This window comes from Balaenoptera musculus, chromosome 9 (assembly GCF_009873245.2).
Source record: "Balaenoptera musculus isolate JJ_BM4_2016_0621 chromosome 9, mBalMus1.pri.v3, whole genome shotgun sequence".
Classification (NCBI taxonomy): domain Eukaryota; kingdom Metazoa; phylum Chordata; class Mammalia; order Artiodactyla; family Balaenopteridae; genus Balaenoptera; species Balaenoptera musculus.
The window spans coordinates 33,962,423-33,986,499 of record NC_045793.1 but is presented as its reverse complement, the minus strand read 5'-3'; the positions used below and the strand labels follow the sequence as shown (position 1 = coordinate 33,986,499).

At 39.6% G+C, this 24,077-nt stretch overlaps 1 protein-coding gene across 2 annotated transcripts in view; it reads left to right on the top strand.

The window, feature by feature from the left end:
* MET (MET proto-oncogene, receptor tyrosine kinase) overlaps positions 1 to 24,077 on the top strand; it is a 127,753-nt gene that overhangs the window by 54,730 nt on the left and 48,946 nt on the right. For both annotated transcript variants that reach the window (XM_036862899.1, XM_036862900.1), the window contains exon 3: positions 14,531 to 14,722. In XM_036862899.1, coding sequence (XP_036718794.1) covers positions 14,531 to 14,722 — 192 coding nt within the window. The remainder of the gene's footprint in view (positions 1 to 14,530; positions 14,723 to 24,077) is intronic.

Below are 24,077 nucleotides of genomic sequence, written 5' to 3'. Positions count from 1 at the left end.
GAGAGATCACGTGATTTGCCTGAGTTCTTGGGACTCATCAAATCCTAGCTGGGGTAGAACCAGTCTTATCGGGTAGGCATGCTAGTTTTTCTTCCCTCCCTGGTCCTTAGACTATCCCTAGAGGGTGCGTTTGCCTCAGAAATACTGTAGGAGCCTATAAGTAAGTAGCACAATGCAGTATAAGGAATACACGGTTTGAAATCAACACCTTGGATTCAAGCTCTGATACTTACTGACAACTCTCTGAACCTCAATTTCCTCACCTGCAGAAATATGGTAATCATAACAAACCCAACTCACAGACTTGTTGAGAGGATCAGATGAGATAGTGTACTTTGAAAACCATAATCCACCATGCAGATGTTATTTAACATCATTACTGTGAGCTCCTGTGAGCTGAGAAAAGCCATGAGAATGTTTCAGACCTGCTTAGGACATCAAGAAGTTGGGGTGGACTCCAGCTTCAAGATGGCGGAAGAGTAAGACGTGGAGATCACCTTCCTCCCCACAAATACATCAAAAATACATCTACATGTGGAACTGCTTCTATACAACACCTACTGAACGCTGGCAGAAGACCTCAGACCTCCCAAAAGGCAAGAAACTCCCCACATAACTGGGTAGGGTAAAAGAAAAAAGAAAAAACAGAGACAAAAGAATAGCGATGGGACCTGCACCACTGGGAGGGAACGGTGAAGGAGGAAAGGTTTCCACACACTAGGAAGCCCCTTCGCGGGTAGAGACTGCGAGTGGCAGAGGGGGGAAGCTTTGGAGCCACGGAGGAGAGCACAGCAACAGGGGTGCGGAGGGCAAAGCAGAGAGATTCCCGCTCAGAGGATCGGTGCCGACCAGCACTCACCAGCCCAAGAGGCTTGTCTGCTCACCCGCTGGGGTGGGCGGGGGCTGGGAGCTGAGGCTTGGGCTTTGGGCTTCGGAGGTCGGATCCCAGGGAGAGGACTGGGGTTCGCTGCGTGAACACAGCCTGAAGGGGACTAATGTGCCATGGCTAGCCGGGAGGGAGTCCGGGAAGAAGTCTGGAGCTGCTGAAGAGGCAAGAGACTTTGTCTTGCCTCTTTGTTACCTAGTGCGCAAGGAGAGGGGATTCAGAGCACCGCGTAAAGGAGCTCCAGAGGCGGGCGCGAGCCGTGGCTATCAGCGCGGACCCCAGAGACGGGCATGAGACGCTAAGGCGGCTGCTGCTGCCACCAAGAAGCCTGTGTGCAAGTACAGGTCACTCTCCACACCTCCCCTCCTGGGAGCCTGTGCAGCCTGCCACTGCCAGGGTCCCGTGATCCAGGAACAACTTCCCCGGGAGAAAACACAGCGGCCTCAGGCTGGTGCAATGTCATGCTGGCCTCTGTGGCCACAGGCTCACCCTGCATTCAGTACCCCTCCCTCCCCCCGGCCTGAATGAGCCAGAGACCCCGAATCAGCTGCTTCTTTAACCCCGTCCTGTCTGAGCGAAGGACAGACGCCCTCAGGTGACCTACACTCAGAGGCATGGCCAAATCCAAAGCTGAACTCCAGGAGCTGTGCAAAAAAAGAAGAGAAAGGGAAATCTCTCCCAGCAGCCTCAAGAGCAGTGGATTAAATCTGCACAATCAACTTGACGTACCCTGTATCTGTGGAATACCTGAATAGACAACGAATCATCCCAAATTGAGGAAGTGGACTTTGGGAGCAATGATATATATATTTTTTCTTTCCCTTTTTCTCTTTTTGTGAGTGTATATGTGTATGCTTCTGTGTGTGATTTGGTCTGTATAGATTTGCTTTTACCATTTGTCCTAGGGTTCTGTCTGTCCGTTGCTTTTTTTGTTTTGATTTTTTACTATAGTTTTTAGCACTTGTTATCATTGGTGGATTTCTTTGTTGGTTTGGTTGCGCTCTTTCTTTCCTTTTTTTTTTTATTACTTAAAAAAAATTTTTTTAATAATTATTTTTTATTTTTTATTTTAATTATTTTATTTTATTTTATTTTATTTTATCTTCTACTTTCTTTCTTTCTTATTTTTCTCCCTTTTATTCTGAGCCGTGTGGATGACACGCTCTTGGTGCTCCAGCCAGGCGTCAGGGCTGTGCCTCTGAGGTGGGAGAGCCAAGTTCAGGACACTGATCCACAAGAGACCTCCCAGCTCCACGTAATATCAAACAGCGAAAGCTCTCCCAGAGATCTCCATCTCAATGCTAAGACCCAGCTCCACTCAACGACCAGCAAGCTACAGTGCTGGACACCCTATGCCAAACAACTAGCAAGACAGGAACACAACCCCATCCATTAGCAGAGAGGCTGCCTAAAATCATAATAAGGCCACAGACACTCCAAAACACACCAGCAGATGTGGACCTGCCCACCAGAAAGACAAGATCCAGCCTCATCCACCAGAACACAGGCACTAGTCCCCTCCACCAGGAAGCCTACACAACCCACTGAACCAACCTTAGCCACTGGGGACAGACACCAAAAACAATGGGAACTATGAACCTGCAGCCTGCAAAAAGGAGACCCCAAACACAGTAAGATAAGCAAAATGAGGAGACAGAGAAACACAGAGCAGATGAAGGAGCAAGGGAAAAACGCGCCAAACCTAACAAATGAAGAGGAACTAGGTAGTCTACCTGAAAAAGAATTCAGAATAATGATAGTAAAGATGATCCAAAATCTTGGAAATAGAATGGAGAAAATACAAGAGACGTTTAACAAGGACCTAGAAGAATTAAATAACAAACAAACAGTGATGAACAACACAATAAATGAAATTAAAAATTCTCTAAAGGGATACATAGCAGAAAAACTGTGGCAGAAGAATGGATAAGTGACCTGGAAGATAAAATAGTGGAAATAACTACTGCAGAGCAGAATAAAGAAAAAAAAATGAAAAGAATTGAGGACAGTCTCAGAGACCTCTGGGACAACATTAAACGCAACAACATTCGAATTATAGGGGTCCCAGAAGAAGAAGAGAAAAAGAAAGGGACTGAGAAAATATTTGAAGAGATTATAGTTGAAAACTTTCCTAATATGGGAAAGGAAATAGTTAATCAAGTCCAGGAAGCACAGAGAGTCCCATACAGGATACATCCAAGGAGAAACACGCCAAGACACATATTAACCAAACTTATCAAAAATTAAATACAAAGAAAAAATATTAAAAGCAGCAAGGGAAAAACAAATAACACACAATGGAATCCCCATAAGGTTAACAGCTGATCTTTCAGCAGAAACTCTGCAAGCCAGAAGGGAGTAGCAGGACATATTTAAAGTGATGAAGGAGAAAAACCTACAACCAAGATTACTCTACCCAGCAAGGATCTCATTCAGATTTGATGGAGAAATTAAAACCTTTACAGACAAGCAAAAGCTAAGAGAATTCAGCACCACCAAACCAGCTTTACAACAAATGCTAAAGGAACTTCTCTAGGCAGGAAACACAAGAGAAGGAAAAGACCTACAATAATAAACCCAAAACAATTAAGAAGATGGTAATAGGAACATACTTATCGATAATTACCTTAAATGTAAATGGATTAAATGCTCCAACCAAAAGACATAGACTGGCTGAATGGATACAAAAACAAGACCCGTATATATGCTGTCTACAAGAGACCCACTTCAAACCTAGGGACACATACAGACTGAAAGTGAGAGGAGGGAAAAAGATATTCCATGCAAATGGAAATCGAAAGAAAGCTGGAGTAGCAATTCTTATGTCAGACAAAATAGACTTTAAAACAGACTATTACAAGAGACAAAGAAGGACACTACATAATGATCAAGGGATCAATCCAAGAAGAAGATATAACAATGGTAAATATTTATGCACCCAACATAGGAGCACCACAATACACAAGGCAAATACTAACAGCCATAAATGGGGAAATCGACAGTAACACAATCATAGTAGGGGACTTTAACACCCCACTTTCACCAATGGACAGATCAGCCAAAATGAAAATAAATAAGGAAACACAAGCTTTAAATGATACATTAAACAAGATGGACTTAGTTGATATTTATAGGACATTCCATCCAAAAACAACAGAATACACGTTCTTCTCAAGTGCTCATGGAACATTCTCCAGGATAGATCATCTCTTGGGTCACAAATCAAGCCTTGGTAAATTTAAGAAAATTGAAATTGTATCAAGTATCTTTTCCGACCACAACGCTATGAGACTAGATATCAATTACAGGAAAAAATCTGTAAAAAATACAAACACATGGAGGCTAAACAGTACACTACTTAATAACCAAGAGATCACTGAAGAAATCAAAGAGGAAATCAAAAAATACCTAGAAACAAATGACAGTGAAAACACGACGACCCCAAAACCTATGGGATGCAGCAAAAGCAGTTCTAAGAGGGAAGTTTATAGCCATACAATCCTACCTTAAGAAACAAGAAACATCTCAAATAAACAACCTAACCTTACACCTAAAGCAATTAGAGAAAGAAGAACCCCAAAGTTAGCAGAAGGAAAGAAATCATAAAGATCAGATCAGAAATAAATGAAAAAGAAATGAAGGAAACAATAGCAAAGATCAATAAAACTAAAAGCTGGTTCTTTGAAAAGATAAACAAAATTGATAAACCATTAGCCGGACTCATCAAGAAAAAAGGGAGAAGACTCAAATCAATAGAATTGGAAATGAAAAAGGAGAAGTAACAACGGACACTGCAGAAATACAAACGATCATGAGAGATTACTACAAGCAACTATATGCCAATAAAATAGACAATCTGGAAGAAATGGACAAATTCTTAGAAATGCACAACCTTCCGAGACTGAACCAGGAAGATATAGAAAATATGAGCAGACCAATCACAAGCACTGAAATTGAAACTGTGATTAAAAATGTTCCAACAAACAAAAGCCCGGGACCAGTTGGCTTCACAGGGGAATTCTATCAAACATTTAGGGAAGAGCTAACACCTATCCTTCTCAAACTCTTCCAAAATATAGTAGAGGGAGGAACAGTCCCAAACTCATTCTATGAGACCACCGTCACCCTGATACCAAAACCAGACAAAGATTTCACAAAAAAAGAAAACTACAGGCCAATATCACTGATAAACATAGATGCAAAAATCCTCAACAAAATAGTAGCAAACAGAATCCAACAGCACATTAAAACGATCATATGCCATGATCAAGTGGGGTTTATCCCAGGACTGCAAGGATTCTTCAGTGTACGCAAATCAAGCAATGTGATACACCATATTAACAAATTGAAGGAGAAAAACCATATGATCATCTCAATAGGTGCAGAGAAAGCTTTCGACAAAATTCAACACTTGTTTATGATAAAAACCCTCCAGAAAGTAGGCATAGAGGGAACTTTCCTCAACATAATAAAGGCCATATATGACAAACCCACAGCCAACATCATCCTCAATGGTGAAAAACTGAAACCATTTCCACTAAGATCAGGAACAAGACAAGGTTGCCCACTCTCACCACTATTATTCACCATAGTTTTGGAAGTGTTAGCCACAGCAATCAGAGGAGAAAAAGAAATAAAAGGAATCCAAATCGGAAAAGAAGAAGTAAAGCTGTCACTGTTTGCAGATGACATGATACTGTACACAGAGAATCCTAAAGATGCTACCAGAAAACTACTAGAGCTAATCAATGAATTTGGTAAAGTAGCAGGATACAAAATTAATGCACAGAAAACTCTTGCATTCCTACACACTAATAATGAAAAATCTGAAAGTGAAATTAAGAAAACACTCCCATTTACCACTGCAACAAACAGAATAAAATATCTAGGTATAAACTTACCTAAGGAGACAAAAGACCTGTATGCAGAAAATTATAAGACACTGATGAAAGAAATTAAAGATGATACAAATAGATGGAGAGATATACCATGATCTTGGATTGGAAGAATAAACATTGTGAAAATGACTATACTACCCAAAGCAATCTACAGAGTCAATGCAATCCCTGTCAAACTACCACTGGCATTTTTCACAGAACTAGATCAAAAAATTTCACAACTGGTATGGAAACACAAAAGACCCCGAATAGCCAAAGCAATCTTGAGAAAGAAAAACGGAGCTGGAGGAATCAGGCCTCCTGACTTCAGACTATACTACAAAGTTACAGTAATCAAGACAGTATGATGAAATTTCTAAAAATCTTATATTTGTATGTGTATGGAAATATGTATGGAAATATGTTAATATAAATGTTTCAGACATTACATGAAATTTCTAAAAATCTTACATGTTCTGGTATAATGTTATAAGTAATAATCCTAGTTATTACTTTAAAATGTATATCTCAGAAATAAAAAAATTAAAAAAAAAAAAAAAGACAGTATGGTACTGGCACAAAAACAGAAATATAGATCAATGGAACAGGATAGAAAGCCCAGCGATAAACCCACGCACATATGGTCACCTTATCTTTGATAAAGGAGGCAAGAATATACAGTGGAGAAAAGACAGCCTCTTCAATAAGTGGTGCTGGGAAAAACTGGACAGCTACATGTAAAAGAATGAAATTAGAACACTCCCTAACACCATACACAAAAATAAACTCAAAATGGATTAAAGACCTAAATGTAAGGCCAGACACTATCAAACTCTTAGAGGAAAACATAGGCAGAACACTCTATGACATAAATCACAGCAAGATCCGTTTTGCCCCACCTCCTAGAGAAATGGAAATAAAAACAAAAGTAAACAAATGGGACCTAATGAAAGTTAAAAGCTTTTGCACAGCAAAGGAAACCATAAACAAGACAAAAAAACAACCCTCAGAATGGGAGAAAATATTTGCAAATGAAGCAACTGACAATGGATTAATCTCCAAAATTTACAAGCAGCTCATGCAGCTCAATAGCAAAACAAACAACCCAATCCAAAAATGGGCAGAAGACTTAAATAAACATTTCTCCAAAGAAGATACACAAATTGCCATCAAACACATGAAAGAATGCTCAACATCATTAATCATTAGAGAAATGCAAATGAAAACTACAATGAGGTAGCACCTCACACCAGTCAGAATGGCCATCATCAAAAAATCTACACACAATAAATGCTGGAGAGGGTGTGGAGAAAAGGGAACCCTCTTGCACTGTTGGTGGGAATGTAAATTGATACAGCCACTATGGAGAACAGTATGGAGGTTCCTTAAAAAACTAAAAATAGAACTACCATATGACCCAGCAATCCCACTACTGGGCCTATACCCTGAGAAAACCATAATTCAAAAAGAGACATGTACCTAAATGTTCATTGCAGCTCTATTTACAGTAGCCAGGACATGGAAGCAACCTAAGTGTCCATCAACAGATGAATGGATAAAGAAGATGTGGCACACATATACAATGGAATATTACTCAACCATAAAGAGAAACGAAATTGAGTTATTTGTAGTGAGGTGGATGGACCTAGAGTCTGTCATACAGAGTGAAGTAGGTCAGAAAGAGAAAAACAAATACTGTATGCTAACACATATATATGGAATCTAAAAAAAAATGTCATGAAGAACCTAGGGGCAAGATGGGAATAAAGACACAGACCTACTAGAGAATGGACTTGAGGATATGGGGAGGGGGAAGGGTAAGCTGGGACAAAGTGAGAGAGTGGCATGGACATATATACACTGCCAAACGTAAAATAGCTAGTGGGAAGCAGCCGCATAGCACAGGGAGATCAGCTCGGTGCTTTGTGCCCACCTAGAGGGGTTGGAGGGAGGGAGATGCAAGAGGGAAGAGATATGGGGACATATGTTTATGTATAACTGATTCACTTTGTTATAAAGCAGAAACTAATACACCATTGTAAAGCAATTATACTCCAATAAAGATGTTAAAAAAAAAAAAAGAAGTTGGGGTGGAGAGAGTACTTAATAGGCTCTCTTCACTTTCTTACTTCCCATTTATTCACTGTTTTCTTTTAAAATTTATTTTTATAATGATATAGTAATATATAAAAAAGAATAATGTACTGTATACATGTATGTGTTGTGAGTGTGTATGAAAAATAAAACAAATACTGATTCTCTACCACGAAACTTAAAGACGAGAATATTACCAGTGCCTTTGAAGGCCCCATGTGTCCCACCCAGTCATATTCCTACCCTCCTGCCCCAGAAAAGTGGGTAAACGGCAATTGTGAATTGTTTGTTCATCTTTCCCTTGCCTTTACTTGTGCTACACATGTGTATATGCCTAAACAACATATTGTACTGGATGATTTTATTTCTTATTTCTTTTTCCCTCTTGACTCAAATATCTTGAGCTGTATGGTATCTTACTGTGCCCTTGTACTATCCACTATTCTTACTCTTTGTCACTATTTCCCCTCCCCCATCCAATAAAACACATTACTTCTTTTTTTTTTTTTTTTTTTTTTTTTTTTTTTTTAATTTATTTATCAGTAATAGTGGCTCACGGGCTTAGTTGCTCCGTGGCATGTGGGATCTTCCCAGACCAGGGCCCGAACCCGTGTCCCCTGCATTGGCAGGCAGATTCTCAACCACTGCGCCACCAGGGAAGCCCCACATTACTTCTTTTATTTATTTATTTATTTATTTTTAGCTGCGTTGGGTCTTAGTTGCTGCACGGGCTTTCTCTACTTGCAGCGAGCGGGGGCTACTCTTCGTTGCGGTGCACGGGCTTCTCATTGCAGTGGCTTCTCTTGTTGTGGAGCATAGGCTCTAGGCACACGGGCTTCAGTGGTTGTGGCACATGGGCTCAGTAGTTGTGGCTCGCGGGCTCTAGAGCACAGGCTCAGTATCTGTGGCGCACGGGCTTAGTTGCTCCGCGGCATGTGGGATCTTCCCGGACCAGGGATCGAACCGTGTCCCCTTCATTGGCAGGCGGATTCTTAACCACTGCGCCACCAGGGAAGTCCCAAAACACATTACTTCTGTCATTCAAAAGACGTCGTAAAGAGAGACTTTAGGAGAGAGCCAGGCTTCAGGTTTACTTGAGCAGGGAGTGGGTGTCAGTGGCCAGTGGGAGGGGGCCATCAGCTGCCAAAGTAAATGCAAGAATCCAAAATTGGGAAGGGTCTTGTGTCAGGATAGCCACTCTGAGATTCCCATGGTGTCCTAGATGGTCACCTGACCATCTTAATGGAAAATCTTAATGCCTTAGTGGAAAAAATTCTAAGCATGTTAATCGAGGCAGGTTAGGATGTCACACTAAGGAGACTGGACTTTTCCTGCAGGCCTTTGGGAAGCAATTAAAATTTTGAAGAAGGAAGTAACTGCTTCAAGGCAGATGAGATGGGAGACAGGAAGGCCAGTGAGGAACACCTACCTATCCTGGGGCAGGCGTGCAGGGGTGGCTGGAGGGCTGCACAGGAGAGACACTGCAGACAGAGTAGAGCGAGACCTAGCAACTGCTTGGATGTGAGAGATGCTGGAGAAAGAGGAGTGGGTGATGGCTGAAATTTCAAGTGACCGGGATGGAAACACCGTAATGTTCGTTAACCAAAATAGGTGACAAAGAGGTAAATTTGAGAGCCATGCTAAGTAGAACAGCCCAAAATGCTAGTGGTCATCTCTGTGCCATGGCCCAGAAAATAATGATTAATTCCAACCTTTCTCTCAGAAAAGGAATCAGTGGTGGGCAAATCTATCAGTACATTTCCTTCTTTGAAGCGTTGTGGATTTTCGTGTTAAATGATAACTTTCGTTAAGTGATTCCAACTCTCTCAGAGTTACAACTTCCCTAACTTTCAGTTTCTCATACATAAAGTGAGGGACTGGAGTAAGATGGTCTCTAAGGCCCTTTCCGTTTTTGTAATTGTACAACTCTCTGAACTTTGCCCAGAATAGTAAACAGTAGCAAAAGCAATTCATGAGCTTGAGAGTCAGAGAGAATTAAATTCGAATGCCTGTTCCAGTGTGAACCTGTGGCCGCCACCTTTGGCTGCCCTGCGTCTCCTCCTGAAACTCAATGTGATAAAACCTCACAGGGCTGCTGTGAGTCTGCTTGTACGTGAAAATGCCCAACTCAGTGCCTGGCACAGTGTAGGTGCAGGGTAAAGATTGATTTCCTCCCTCCCTTCCTTCCTTCCTTCCTTCTTCCTCCCTTTGTTACCAAAGAGAGAGCATTAGTCTGGCTCCTCAACTGGTGCTGGGGGAAAACTTTCTCTGTAGGCTCTTCTGCAGCGCCCCAAAGCAGCTGTTGTACCAGAGAACTGCTTTTCACCAGCTACGTTCACTTTTACCCCAAAACACGAGACCTTTGGCTTTAAGAGAAGCACGAGTGGCAAGGAGACCCCCAGCAGTGGGTCTATAGTTGTTCTTCCAGCTGGACGCAATCCCACTCCAACATCACACCAGGAACTGTGTGTAAAGTGGTGAGGAGTCACCCCATCTTTCCTGCACAAATGAGCAACAAACACATTCACTCGTTATCTGTAAGGGACATGGTGAATCAGATGGAGTATTTACACGATACTTTACCTTTGCAATGCTGAGAGTTTAAACCAAGGCTCCCTCTAATAGTTAAAGGTCTACTATTCAAGCATAACGACAGCCCGCAGCTCTGTAAGCCAGTTCCTGCCACCCTGACCCCAGGCGTCGAGTTTATCAGGATTCTCAGCAGGAAGAGACAAGTAGTCCCCCTCTCCTGCAGTGAACACTGGAATGTTACATTTTCCTCTAAGTTAGTGCCTCTCTCCTGCAGATCTCAGTTGTGGAGAACATGAAAAAGAAAAAAGTTGGGGTCCCCTGGCTTCTGAAATTTGAATGCCACTTGAACCTGACATGATGTTTGGTTTTTGGCTCCATTGCACAATTTTTTAAGATCAAGGAGTTCTGTACATCCTATTCCAACATTGTGCAGTGTTTCTATACTTTGGAATTTGTTTGTGGGGGGGAGGTGGGGGACGGGAATCCCTCTCAGTCCTTGAGGAAGTACCATTTAGAGACCTTACTGTTTCCTGAAGGAGAAGCCTTGAAGTGTGGAATATAAATATTGCATTAACTCTGATGCAGAGTTCTACACTTATTAAGCCTTACATGTGAGAAAACAGACACATAGAAGCTAAAGTTCTGGTCCTGTTTCTCTCCCTTCATTTAGAAAAGATCAGTGAGGTCCTGCAGGTTTGCAGACACTCTGAGATGCATCTAACCTCTGTTCTCCAGCTCGCCCTATTCAGCAAGACAGACCACAAAGCAAGCTGGGTAGGCAAATGAGCTTTATCCCTCGTTACTTTGCAAATGCATTAATTTTTCAGCAGGCAGTTGTTAAATACCTACAGTGTGCTAGGCAGTGTACACAGTGGGGATAAAAGATAAATGAGACAATTCCTGGACTCTTGTTGATAGTAGGCTGCTACTAGTTTACAACCTAAGACTCTACTCCACAATTTGCCAATTGTTTTATATCCTGATGAATCCATCATAACTCCACCAGCACCAAACCCCAAGTCAAGTCTGAGACTTTAAAGTTCCCAGAATGCCACCTAGACATAGGAAAAAAGTGAGAACAAGAAATGAACAAAATCACAGAAGCTGACTCTGAAGAGCAGCCACCTCTATGACGGAATACTTCAGAAGGCCTTTGGTTTAAAAATGTCCTCTGCTCCTTTAAGAAGCTTCCCTGGTTCTAGCACTCTCTGCAAAATGGATGATTGATCACCAATGGAAACTTAATTACCAATTAATTGGTAACTATTGAACTGACAGTACATCTCACTTATCTGCTACTCCTCAGAGCAATCTATAGCACTTTAGTGAAGAAAAGTTTCTAATTAAATAGTAAAATAGCACTCACAAATATATCAAAAAATGTCTAGAACTAGAACATCTTATTAAAAGTCATAGGTTTAGCATCTCTGAGACTCTCTGTTTGCTAACTTATCACCATTTAAAATAAAAAAGTAGTTGTTGCTATATAAAACAGGATGTTAGGTGATATTTAACCCTAAAAGTTAATAGATGTAAGAACTTTGCATTGTATGTGACAGAAGTTTGACATTAAGGAGTAAGGTTATTTTACATAAGGGTAACTAAATTTTTTATTTCAGTTTGTTCTTAAGCACTAAGTTGATTTGAAATATGCTCTAACAACTTTCTGATTATTACAAATATAATAGGACAATAATAGAACATCTCTAATCTTCAAATCATTTTCCTGGACTTGTAGCTACATACAAAGATGTGTAAAACTGAGCTTTTTCTCTCTTTCTTCAAGTTAGACTTTGTCTTCTTTATACACCTTCTTGCCCCCCATTATCTGCCCCAAAGTTACCAATTTGCAATTATCTTGTCAAGACAGTCGGGGTCAGTCACTCCATTTGTCCCTTATAAACTCATAAACTATCCCTATTCCTGAAAAAAAAAAATAGCTTTAGTAATATTGGTTCATATCTTCACACTCATTCCCCATCTACCCATAATTGATTTACTTACTTGTTCATTCATTCAATTAGTATTTATTAAACATCTACTATGTGTGATATTTCATCTACTACTCGCAATACAGTGGTAAACAAGCAGGGTCCCTAAAGACAGGGAGCCACTTGGGAGAAGTCTCACATCACTCTTATATCACACAAGCGAATAGTAGTTGCAGCTATAACGAGTGCTATTTCACATAGTAAATGGTATTATGACAGTCTATAATAGAAGCATTTGACCTAGATATTGGGGTCAGGGCAGGCCTTCTGAGGAACTGATGACAAGCTGAGATCTGAAGGAGGCATAGGAGTTAACAAGGTGAATGGAGGTGGAAGGAGCTTTCCAGGCAGAGGGAACAGCATGTGCAGAGGCCCTGTCGTGGAGGACACATGGCTATTTAGAGAACTAAGAGAAGGCCAGCTCATTGGAACATAGGGAGCAAGGAAGAACACGGTGCAGGGTGAGTCTGGAGAATCTGAGCAGGAACCAGATGATGCAGGATCCAATGGGGCATGTTAAAAGTTTTGTCCTTGATCCAAAGAGCAATGGGGAAATGGTCAGTGTTTTAAGCAGAGTGACATGATGAGATTTGTGGTTTAAAAAGAAAATTTGGCTGCAGTGTGGAGAATGGACCTAGAAAGCGATTGGACGGGGCAGGTCCAGTTAAGAAGCCATTGTCATAGTCCAGGAAAGGATGGAGGTGCCTTGGATGAAGGTTGCCATGGTAGAGACAGAGAAAACTGTAGAGACCCAGGAGATACTTAGAAAGTGCAATTGATGGGAATTGGTGATGGACTGTGTATGGGGAGGAATGAGGGATGACACTTAGATTTCTGACTTGTGCACCTGGAGAAATGGTGGAGCCATTTGCTGGGGTGCATTATATCACAAGGTCAGGCATGGGGGAAGATTGTGGTTTCTACTTGGTCATGTTGAGCCTGAGGTCTTTGAGACATCTGAGTTCAGATTTCATAGGCAGTTTGATAAATGCACAGTCAGCTCAGAGGAGCAAGTTAGCCTGGAGGTACAAATGTGAGTGTCAACTAAATAGAGTAAAACTGAGATATCCTGGGTGGGGAGTATGAAGAGTGAGCAGAGGAGCAGCCCTAGGATGGAGCCTTGAGAAACTCTAACATTGACAGGCAAGCATGGATGGTCCTGCAAAGGAGACAAATGTTACAATCTGAGAAGTAGTAGAAGGAAAACCAGGAGACTGAAGTGTCAAGGTGAAGGGAGGGATCCATAGTACGTAAATTGTCATGTATTAGTGAACAATATTCTTTAAATCCTTTCACTTAAAGCTAAAAGATAAATACTTGATTTGGTGGTAATTGCCTTTTAGTTAGCTGGTTAACAAAGCAGTTGATGTACAACTTTTACATTTTTTGAGCCTTTCGCCATAATGAGGACAAATACTCTTGTGTTCTCTGTGCTGGGTTCTATTATAAGAGATTTCTGTAAACTAGCTCATTTAATCTTTACAACAGCTCTGTAAGGTAAGTACATTTCTGTAATTCTCTCCATTTTACAAATGGAGGAACTGTAACAGAGATAACATGAATTTCACAAACACAGAGAGGTTATAGAAATTACATACAACGAGTAGCCATTAAGGACCAGGGTTTGATGCAGGCACCTAGGTCTGGAGTCTGTGCTCTGCTGCTTCCCCATGAATTGTCCCCACCACCCCACTGCGCACAAATGCACAAAGGAACACATTTTAAAATATAATGTCCTAGTGTGATTCTGACAGTTATGATGATTCCAGTTGATATTCATCTCATTGGACTTGCCTGCTAGAAGCATTACCTTTATGTCCAGGCCTGAAACATTCGTAGTTTTGTTTTTCTTTTACTAGCACCAGCCAAGTTCCATTTTTATGTACGTACATATCAAACCATGATACAAACTGTGAGGGAAAGATTTGCCCCTAGTTTTAGAGTCTATATAGACACAGCAGTACCTACTGATACTAGAATCATTTAGGTCACTAGAATTGTTTCTGCCTCTCTGGGACTATTTGTCTATTTGCAAACTGTCTGTTATCCTTGCCATTACCTCCAAGCTCTAAAAAGACACACCAAAAAGTTTCTTAATAGCTAGCTCACATCTGGACTCACATTAATTCTATGACCATATTTTATTCCAGACACTTCTGAGAAATTCATCAGGCTGTGAAGTGCGCAGTGATGAATACCGAACGGAGTTTACCACAGCTTTGCAGCGCGTTGACTTATTCATGGGCCAGTTCAACCAAGTCCTCTTAACATCTATATCCACCTTTATTAAAGGAGACCTCACCATCGCTAATCTTGGAACGTCAGAGGGTCGATTCATGCAGGTACATACTTTCTGAGAGTGGCTGTGTCTGTTTTATCCGGTGTTATGCAATTAATTTCCCTCTCTTTTTACAGTAAGGTGTTTGCAAATACTGTAAGTGAAAATCACAGTGGAAGCTAGAGGCATAGACTGAAAGCAAAACAATGAAGCTGGTCCACTTTTTATGAAGTGTATGGCCTTTTTTTGTTGTTAAATTCTTAAAGCTTTCAGTTTAAATGTGGTTGCTTTAATTTTCTTGCCTGGAATGGTTTGGGTTTTTCTTTTTTCCATTCATGATTTCTATCACATGATTGGAAAATAAAATGAAACAATTAAAGCACTTCCAGGCGATGTTTTCCTATTTCAAGGGAAGCTACGGATCAAAAGAGAGCTATTGTGTGAACCGTGCGTCTCCATGAGAAGAAACATTCACATCATTGAGAAATATTGGCAGGAGTTAGGAAGGGACGTTATCATCAAAATCCCATTGTAACTCCAGTTCTCCTGATTCTGCAAAATGATGGGGTCAGACACAAAGAAGTGCAGACACTGGGAAAAAAAGATCCGGATTTTGTTAAGAAATGCCTCTAATGGATAGCAACAGTATTTCCATACAATAAAAGTTCACATTTCAGACTTGCAGTTATCATGTCTCCTAGATACAAGAACCCTAGCACTTTGCAGAAATTAAAATGCTCTCATGTTGGGTCTGTTTTACTGCTTTAATAGTTATTGGTAGTGCTTTCAACATGAGTTCATTAGTAGATTCTTGGTTAATGCACAGTGACGATGGTATATATGGAAATGTTGACTTTCCACAAAGACTAGAAATTTCTTTTAAAGAAAGATGTTTATTTCATAATCATCTGACATAATTAACAGCCCAGTCCGGCAATGACTTTTAGTAAACGAATTGAGGATGATGATGCTTTCCTATGACTTGCCCATCTGTACATTCTCTATCTGTATTCTTTAACAAATATATTTTTTACAAGTTACTACTGTCTTTATAGCAGTCTGGGTACTGATCAAATGTTTTTCTTGTACTAGTGGGCATGGTGGAATTTTTTCAAAATCATGAAACGTGTAAATAAAACTTTCCCACCTCAAAATGAATCATATATTGTAGATCCTGTTATCTAAATAACCCCACACTTGGTCTCCCCTCCTCCCATTGCTTCACAATTAACTATACTTTTTCTCCCACCACCCCCAGCCCAGTGTTCTTATTTACCCACTTCAGAGCATTCAGTGCTGTCCTTAACTCCTCAAAATGTGAAGGAGAGATGCCCAGTCTCCTCCCACACAGACAAGCACTCTAACATATTTGAAATATGATCATATCTATTATCCTTGTAAAATGTGTTTGTTATGTGGTGTTTATATGCGTTTTTAGTTTACGTTGATGTTATTCTGTAGAATTCCAAGAAAAATCTGAAGGAGGATGACTGAATTCATCTATTGAATTCCTATTGTGTTCACTACGTTGATTTGCTTCACTTTTTTTTCTGCTTTTCTTTTTTTCTTAATTGTCTAATACCTCACCAATCCAGTTCCATATTAATAAGCTTTCTACAGTCGCTTTAGGTCTGACACTTTTTCACATCATAAGGTTCCTGGCCTATTTCCAGATTCTGAAGTTCTAATAAAATTCCATTTTTAGATAGATTGCTTTAATAGCTAAGTAAATTCTACTGTGTGACAGATTTCACAACCCAAGTGATATGTTATATACATCAGTCTCATTATAGTAGAAATGCTTTAACATTTCTATTAAAAATGTAACAAATGTTTTATTCTTGTCTCCCAGCATTTTCATAAAAGAAGCCATAGTACACCTTTGCATCCATAACACCAAAGATGAAAATAAGTATATAAGTAGATATTTATTTTATGAAAAGCACTGATATCCTTGATTTTTTTTTTTAAACCAGGTGGTTCTTAATTCATCAAATATGTATCAAGAATGTACTAACTTTGCTTTACTAGGCAAGTAAGTGCAGCAAAGGAAGCAGTGACACAGAACCTGCCTCTGAGGAACTAAAATTTCAGTAGGGGGAATAAAAACATGTATCTGACACGAAGAGCAGAGAAAACAAAGACATAAAAAACACAGGGCTACTGAGACCCACAGAGAGAGGATCTATTTCTCTGACACTTGCCTAAAAGAATTCCATTTAGTAAAATTTTATGTAAATAAACCTAAACCATTTAAAGGATCAAAGAATCAACATCCCTGAAATCCAGTTTGTTTACAGCAAATAATGTGGAGGCGGAGTCAGGAATGCAGCAAAAATTTGGGGACCATCCAGCTTAATCTATCCAAGCAGTAACCTACCAAGTTCTGTAAATGTTTTGACTGCACTGAAGTGCTGAATCTGTGGCCAAGCCTAAGTTTCTACAACCCGTGTTTTAATAATACTATGAAGTTTCTGTTACAATATAGAAGGGACATAATTTTCCCAAAGACAGCTGCCATACATGAAAAGGAATAGAAAAATGATTTTACTTCCTTCCTACCCTGAAGCCTAAAGGCAAAGTTGCTTTGCAAATGTTTTCTCCCAAGAGTTTGCAGCTGTTTCTGCCTTTCCTATTGTGCTTATGTTCAACTCTGGCTGGGAATACAAGCTTCAGCCCCAGCTGTCGGGTGTAAAGTGAATCAGGTATTTCACAGTGGTTATTTGATTAGAAAGAATTATATTGTTTAGCTAACAATATTATACGTATGGAAGAGAAGACATTTTTGACATGTTTTTAACATTTAAACGTGTAACTTACACAGGTGCAGCTATGTCTAAATATACTAATATGTACATACATTCAAGTCTATCTGTAGAGCTATGTCAATGTAGATATAGATTTCAAAAACAGTTTTTATTTGTGTGGTCACTCTGGGATGCTCTGAAGTAAAATAATATGATAAGCAATGTTTGAGATAGTATAAGTAAACAGTAAGAACACGCCTTCTTACGAATTTTGGAGGCAGAGCGGATGTAGAAAAGAACAAGGCTGGGGAACATGAGCACAGTGTGCAGGGCTACATGGGAGAGGGAAGCAGGATACTCATGAAGATCACAGGACTAATCACAGGGATTGCCCACATCTCCCCTTCTGAGCTCCTCATCTAATCTACATCCAAAAACAATGCTTGCTTGATTTTTTTTTTTTACAGCACTTATATAAGGCCTTTAATCTCTAGATGCAAGCATCGTTATTAAAATATTTGTGCATGACTGTCAGGCCAGGGAGAGCAAGTGGATGGGGGTGGGGTGGGAGTGGGGAGGCACTTTCAAGACTTGTTGCAAGTTCAGCTCCACATTCACCAGGCAGCTACCTTGTCTATATACAGTGGCCACTGCCTGAGCACTGTCACAGATTTCATTAGGTTCTTTGGCATTATCCTTGCTCTTCTCCCATCACCCTTTCCCCTCTCCCCAATTCCTTGATGCTGTTACCACCCATAACCCCTTTTCTCTTGTGCCTCTTAACTGGACTAGTTGGTCTTAAGCAAGAAACTTCAAGAGGTAGGGACCACCTAAAAAGACATCGTTAGTTCATGATCATTACTTATGACCATTACTTAAAGGATTATGTTAGTAATCAGTGAACTTGACAATAATTACTCACTTCTAGTAAGAAGAATCAATTCATCTATTGACCTCCTGTCTCTAAATTTCTGCAGTTCCTGTGCTGCCATCATGGCATGTCAGTGCTTTGTGCTGGAAGCCTGCAGCATACATTTCATCTGGGATTACTGCTATTTTAGACTATGTAGACACAGATCATCAACCCATCAATGCTGTGAGCAGCCTGCAGAGACACAGCCAAACAAAGCTTGAACTTGAACATTCCTCTTCGGAGATTGCTAACTTACCCGTCTCCTTTATAAAATGCTCAGATAAAAATATCATCTGCCTTTTTTTAAGGTGTACATCATTGATTTAGTTACATCTCTAAAGAATGGTAGCTTACTATATTTCTTTAGAGGAAAATATACTTCATGGGTTCTGAAATTTCTTTTGGGAGAAAAAGAACCTATTGTAAATAATAATTTCAGAGTTATGTCCATAACAAAAAATTAAGCCCAGCTCATATATAGTCTCCTAAAATGAATTAATGCATGGTTGAAATATATATATCTTATAAACTGTTATAGCATAGAAATGTAAAACACCATACATATTTGAAACCATGGGAAAGTGCTAACCTTTTGTTTGTTTTGGTTTTTTTGGTAGCAGGGAATAACTGGAATTTCTTGTTCGGGTGCTTATTTGAAAAAATGGAGAGATTTTAAAACAGGAAATATATTTATCAGTAGTTTTTTCAAAATTCAGACAGATATACTCTATATATAGATTGGCGAATCCTACAATCGTTGTATTTGGAATACTGATTTGAAAGTATTGGATTTTTTTTAATTTTTACAAATTTACTAGCTTATTTGGTTTTTAGATGCTTGAAATTTTTTACAAAGTTCTCAGTTTGGTATTGACTCATTTTGAATCACTTTGACTCATTTCAAAAAGTTGAAACACACATACACATCGGTGTTATAATCATTAAAAAAATTGTTTTACTTTTTGTACATACCCTGGCCTTTGTAGTGTCAGGTTGGTATAGAAGCTCTTGTGCCCACTTACCAAAAAGAGTGAAAGAACAGAGCAAAGTTTCATTTAATTCAATTTTTGCCACCTGGTACTTTGTCTTACTACTTCTAATTTTGAGTTGTCAGCACCAATCAGCATTTTCCACTTCTTATGTTTCATTTTTTTAATTCCAGAAAATTAGATGTTTACCTTGGTTGAAACAAAACTCTTTATATCTGATTTCTTTCTAAGCAAATACCGATTTCTCTCACACACTTAAGAAGATATAAACCTATAGCTGGTGTTTTAGTCAGTTCGGGCTGTTGTAACAACTTACCATAGACTAGGTGGCTTAAAAAAACAAACATTTATTTCTCACAGTTCTGGAGGCTGCGAATTCCAAGATCTGGAGTCTAGTGAGGGCCTGCTTCCTGGTCCACAGATTGCCATCTTCTCGCTGTGTCCTCTCATGGTAGAAAGAGGGCACGAGAACTCACTGGGGTCCCATTTATAGGGCACTTATCTCATTCATGAGAGCTTCACCCTCATGACCTAAGCAGCATCCAAAGGCCTCATCTCCTCACATCATCACACCGGGGATTAGGATTTCAACATATGAATTTGGGGGGGACACAAACATTCAGTCCATTGCAAAAGGTATCAGAAGCCATACCTTGAAAATGCAAACCAAACTCTTGAAGGTTATCTAAATGTCTGAAGCATTAAAAAACCCATCCGTTCATCAAGGCTTAAGTAGTCTTCTTATTTCAGTCTATTCATATGTTTAAGCAATAGATATGCCTTTTGGACCTACTATGTGCCAGATCTGTACTAGGAACTACAGAGAAAGCAGACTCATTCCCTGGATCTGCAAGTTCACATCCAGTTATAACCCAGTTTGTTTATTAATGGTGTCATCTCCTTCACTTACTTTTTTTTTTTTTTTTTTTTTTTTTCTTCTCTCAATTCCCTGGGGAATGTGCTGCATTTCCCACTCTGCTTCTCCTAGTGAGAATCCATTTTTGTTTCTTCTACCCCTCCCCCACCTCCAACCTCTCTAGATCTCTGTTTTACAAAAGTCCAGTCTGACCATGAGGTATGTTCTTCAGAGAACTGGTTGGGAGGCTGAGCAGGTGATGCCCAAGTATCAGTCTCAGGCAGGAGGAATGGATGGAAGGCTGTGAACCTTCAGAAGTAAACTTGTCTTTTACTTAATTTAAGGAAACATTTTGCAGATAAGTACAAACCAAAACCACAGTGAAGTACCACTTCACACCTACTAGGATGGCTATAATCAAGGAAACGGAAAATAACAAATGTCAGTAAGGATGTGAAGAAATTGGAACACTCATACATTGCTGGTGGGAATGTAGAATTATGCATCCCATATGGAAAATGGTCTGGCAGTTCCTCAAAAGGTTAAACATAGAGTTACCATAAGACCCAACAATTCCACTCCTAGGTATATACCCAACAGAAGTGAAAATATATATTCTCACCAAAAGTTAGACTTGGATGTTCCTAGCAGCATTATTCACAATAGCCAAAAAGTAGAAACAACCCAAATGTCAATCAACTGATAAATGGATAAATAAAATATAGTATATTCATACAAAGGAATATTATTTGGCAATAAAAAAGAATGAAGTACTGATACATACTCCAACATGGATGAACCTTGAAAACATTAAGGGAAAGAAGCCTGTTACAAAAGACCACATATTGTAGGATTCCATTTACATGAAATGTCCAGAATAGGAAAATCTGTGGAGATAGAAAGTAGATTAGTGGTTGCCAGGAACTGGAGGGTATGACGGGCTAGGGTGCATGATGGCTAAGGGGTGTGGGGCTTCTGAGGTAATGAAAATATTCCAAAATTGGTTGTGAAGATGGTTGCACAAATCTGTGAATATGCTAAAAACCACTGAATTGTCTACTTTAAGAAAATGAGGAGAAAAACCACGTATCTCACGTTATGTAAGAAATAATATCTCATGTTAAGTTGTATTCATCCTTCTTAAAGAAAATTAAATTCTAAAACAGTTTAATCAAAAATAGGACTCTGTGTGTGGGGTGAAGAGGGCTGGCCTTTATGTATTTATAGATATATTACAGAGAATTACTTTGTTCAGTGTCATGAATTTGGGGCCCTAGCCACAAGGTTTTATTTTATTTTTACATATATTTCTTCCCCTGTCCTCCCCCAGGTAATTTGAGATCATAGCCACCACAGTCAAGTAAATTCAGATTCCTCCCTACTCCCTCACCCTAGTCTTGTATTTTCAAGAGCATTAAAGAAAACGGTTTTGAGAACTAAACACTAAAGATTAGTTGTCAGCACAGTAGAAACTAAAAAGATAGCTGCCAGTCTTCTATTTCTTACTCATTGTCCTAAGACTGTCAGGTGATTTATCATAAGAATTAAATTTAAATGCTGGATTCTGTTCTGTCCTTAGAAATATCTCCATAACAACCAAAAGGAACTCCTAACTTCTTGCAAACATTGCTTCAGGAGTATTTTGAGAGTTAAGTGGTTACCCAATCATTTAGAATTCTGGCAATAAGAGAAAGTGAGGAATTAATAATAGAAACAATAGCAATAGGTATCCCTCCAGAGAAAGGGCTAATGATCAGCTAAAAATGTATTTGCATCTGTGATATGACCTCTGCCTGAAACTGCAAGCAGTCGTCTCACTTTTCCACACAGCCTTCCTGTCTTCTCTGGTTCATTCCTTTTTCTATAACAAGCCACACTTATCCTAGCTCATGATCAAAAGTTGAGCTTGCCAGCTGTACTAATAACATTTCCTCTGTGCCATCAAAAACTATTTAGATGTGGAGTCTTTCTCCTTAGGCACACTTAACTTGTGCAGCCAAGATTACTGAAACAAGGAGTATTTGGCAAGGCAAATATATTGTGAAATTTGTTTTAATGCTTTGACTCATAAGTGGCTCTTGGGAGCTCAGAGTTGAAGTTTTTTATTGGTATTTACTCTGGTGCTCCAAGAGTAGATCAGTTGAGTGTTTAAAAAGAGGTCAAGCAAACAGATTCTGACATGAGATAAAGCTCCTTGGAAACCTGACTCTCCTATTTTCTAGCTGAGATTCTCTGTCATCTTTTCTTTATGGAAAACAATAGTACCTACCCTGTAGGATTATTGTGAGGAGTAAACAAAATACCCATTTAAAGCACTTAGCACAGTGCCTGGCTCAGTTACCATCATATATGGTGTTCTTCAGACAAAAAGTCTTAACTGGTAATGCACCAAATCAATCTATCCAAGTTCCAGAGGTGCAAAGAGCTTCTTTATGAAAAGAGTTATGTTAATCCTTTCTGGGAAATGAATATTTGGATGGGCTTAAGATAGTTGATAAAGTCAAAGATGATGACCTATTAATTAAGAAGGGATTGCTTATTATAGATAGGGGAAATGATATTAAAGAGAGCAAGAAGATAGGAGACAAAACAGTAGTAGGAGGTGACTGTTATGTAGCAGGTCTGAATAGAATGGAAGGTATAAGAGAGACAGAAACAAAACGCAAATACCTATAGGCAGGTTCAGAGGGATGAATGATCTCCAGTGAAGTAGAAAGCACAGAATGAGGCAGAGAACAGAGTCAGGTTATTAAGAGAGGCTGGTGTATTGTTTTGGTTTTTACTTGTGTGTGAGAAAATGAAATTTTTTTTCACCTTTGCAGTTTGAAGTGATTGACAACAATCAGGGAAATATGAAAACATTGGGGGGCAGGGAGGCGTGAGGGGTAGGAAAAACAAGAGGTGGTGAGCACCAGAAGTAAGTCAAGATAGAAAAATTGGTTAACTGAAATCTGGATAATTTGGGATAGAAGTTTGGTGTTCTGATAGTCTGCTTGTAACCAGCACCAAAAGGGAGGTAGGACTGGTAATTGAACTTCTTTTTACTTCCCCTACAAAAGTCACAAATAACTATTTGGCCCTAAATTTAGGAATAACAGTAGTTTCCATCCTTTCCCATTCTGACCAAATGACCTTTGATCCATCACTTAACTTCTGTGCAAATATAGCCACCCTGCTTAATGGAGTTGTTTTGAAAGTGTTGAGTGTTTGGGATAGAACAAATGTTAGAAAAAAAATGTCATGGTGTTTCATTTTTATAGCTCTGTGTGAGCATGGTTGGTTTCTCTATCAGCAGTCCACTCTCTGGGAGCAAATTAGGGACTTTGGGAATCTTCCCAAATTGTTTCAGGCTACTTGACTCCTTTATTATACTGAAGAAAAAATTTACTACTGGTTCCCCAAAACATTTGTATGTTGTGTGTTTGTTAGAGTACTAAGCAGTTCATTCCCATTGTATGGATAAGAAAGCTGAGGTAGAAGGAGTGGTTATTTATTATTTAATCCTCATCTCACAGCTGCCCACGTTTGTCCCATGATTTCAAACAGATGGCAAATGCACTTTCAGTGAAATGTAAAAGGGTATTTGGATGTCAGGCAATTTCACGAAGTCAATTTCAAGACCAGAGCTATGCTCAGCCTCCTGTACCCTCCTGTAGATACAACCTTATGCCCTATTTAAGAATGAGAGTCCCTCTGAGTGCTCCTAAACCCTCCTATAGTCTGAGTGTTCATCTCAGATAGTCAGCTGATTTGGACTTCATTATTACTGGGTTCTAGCAGCTGGGCAGATGGAAATTATATAGCTGAGAACCATCCCAAATTAGAAATACCTAACAGCAAGAATCACACCAATCATCAAACCTCATTTCCAAGGCATTGTTAAAACCATCAGGCCTTATTGTAAAACCAGGCCA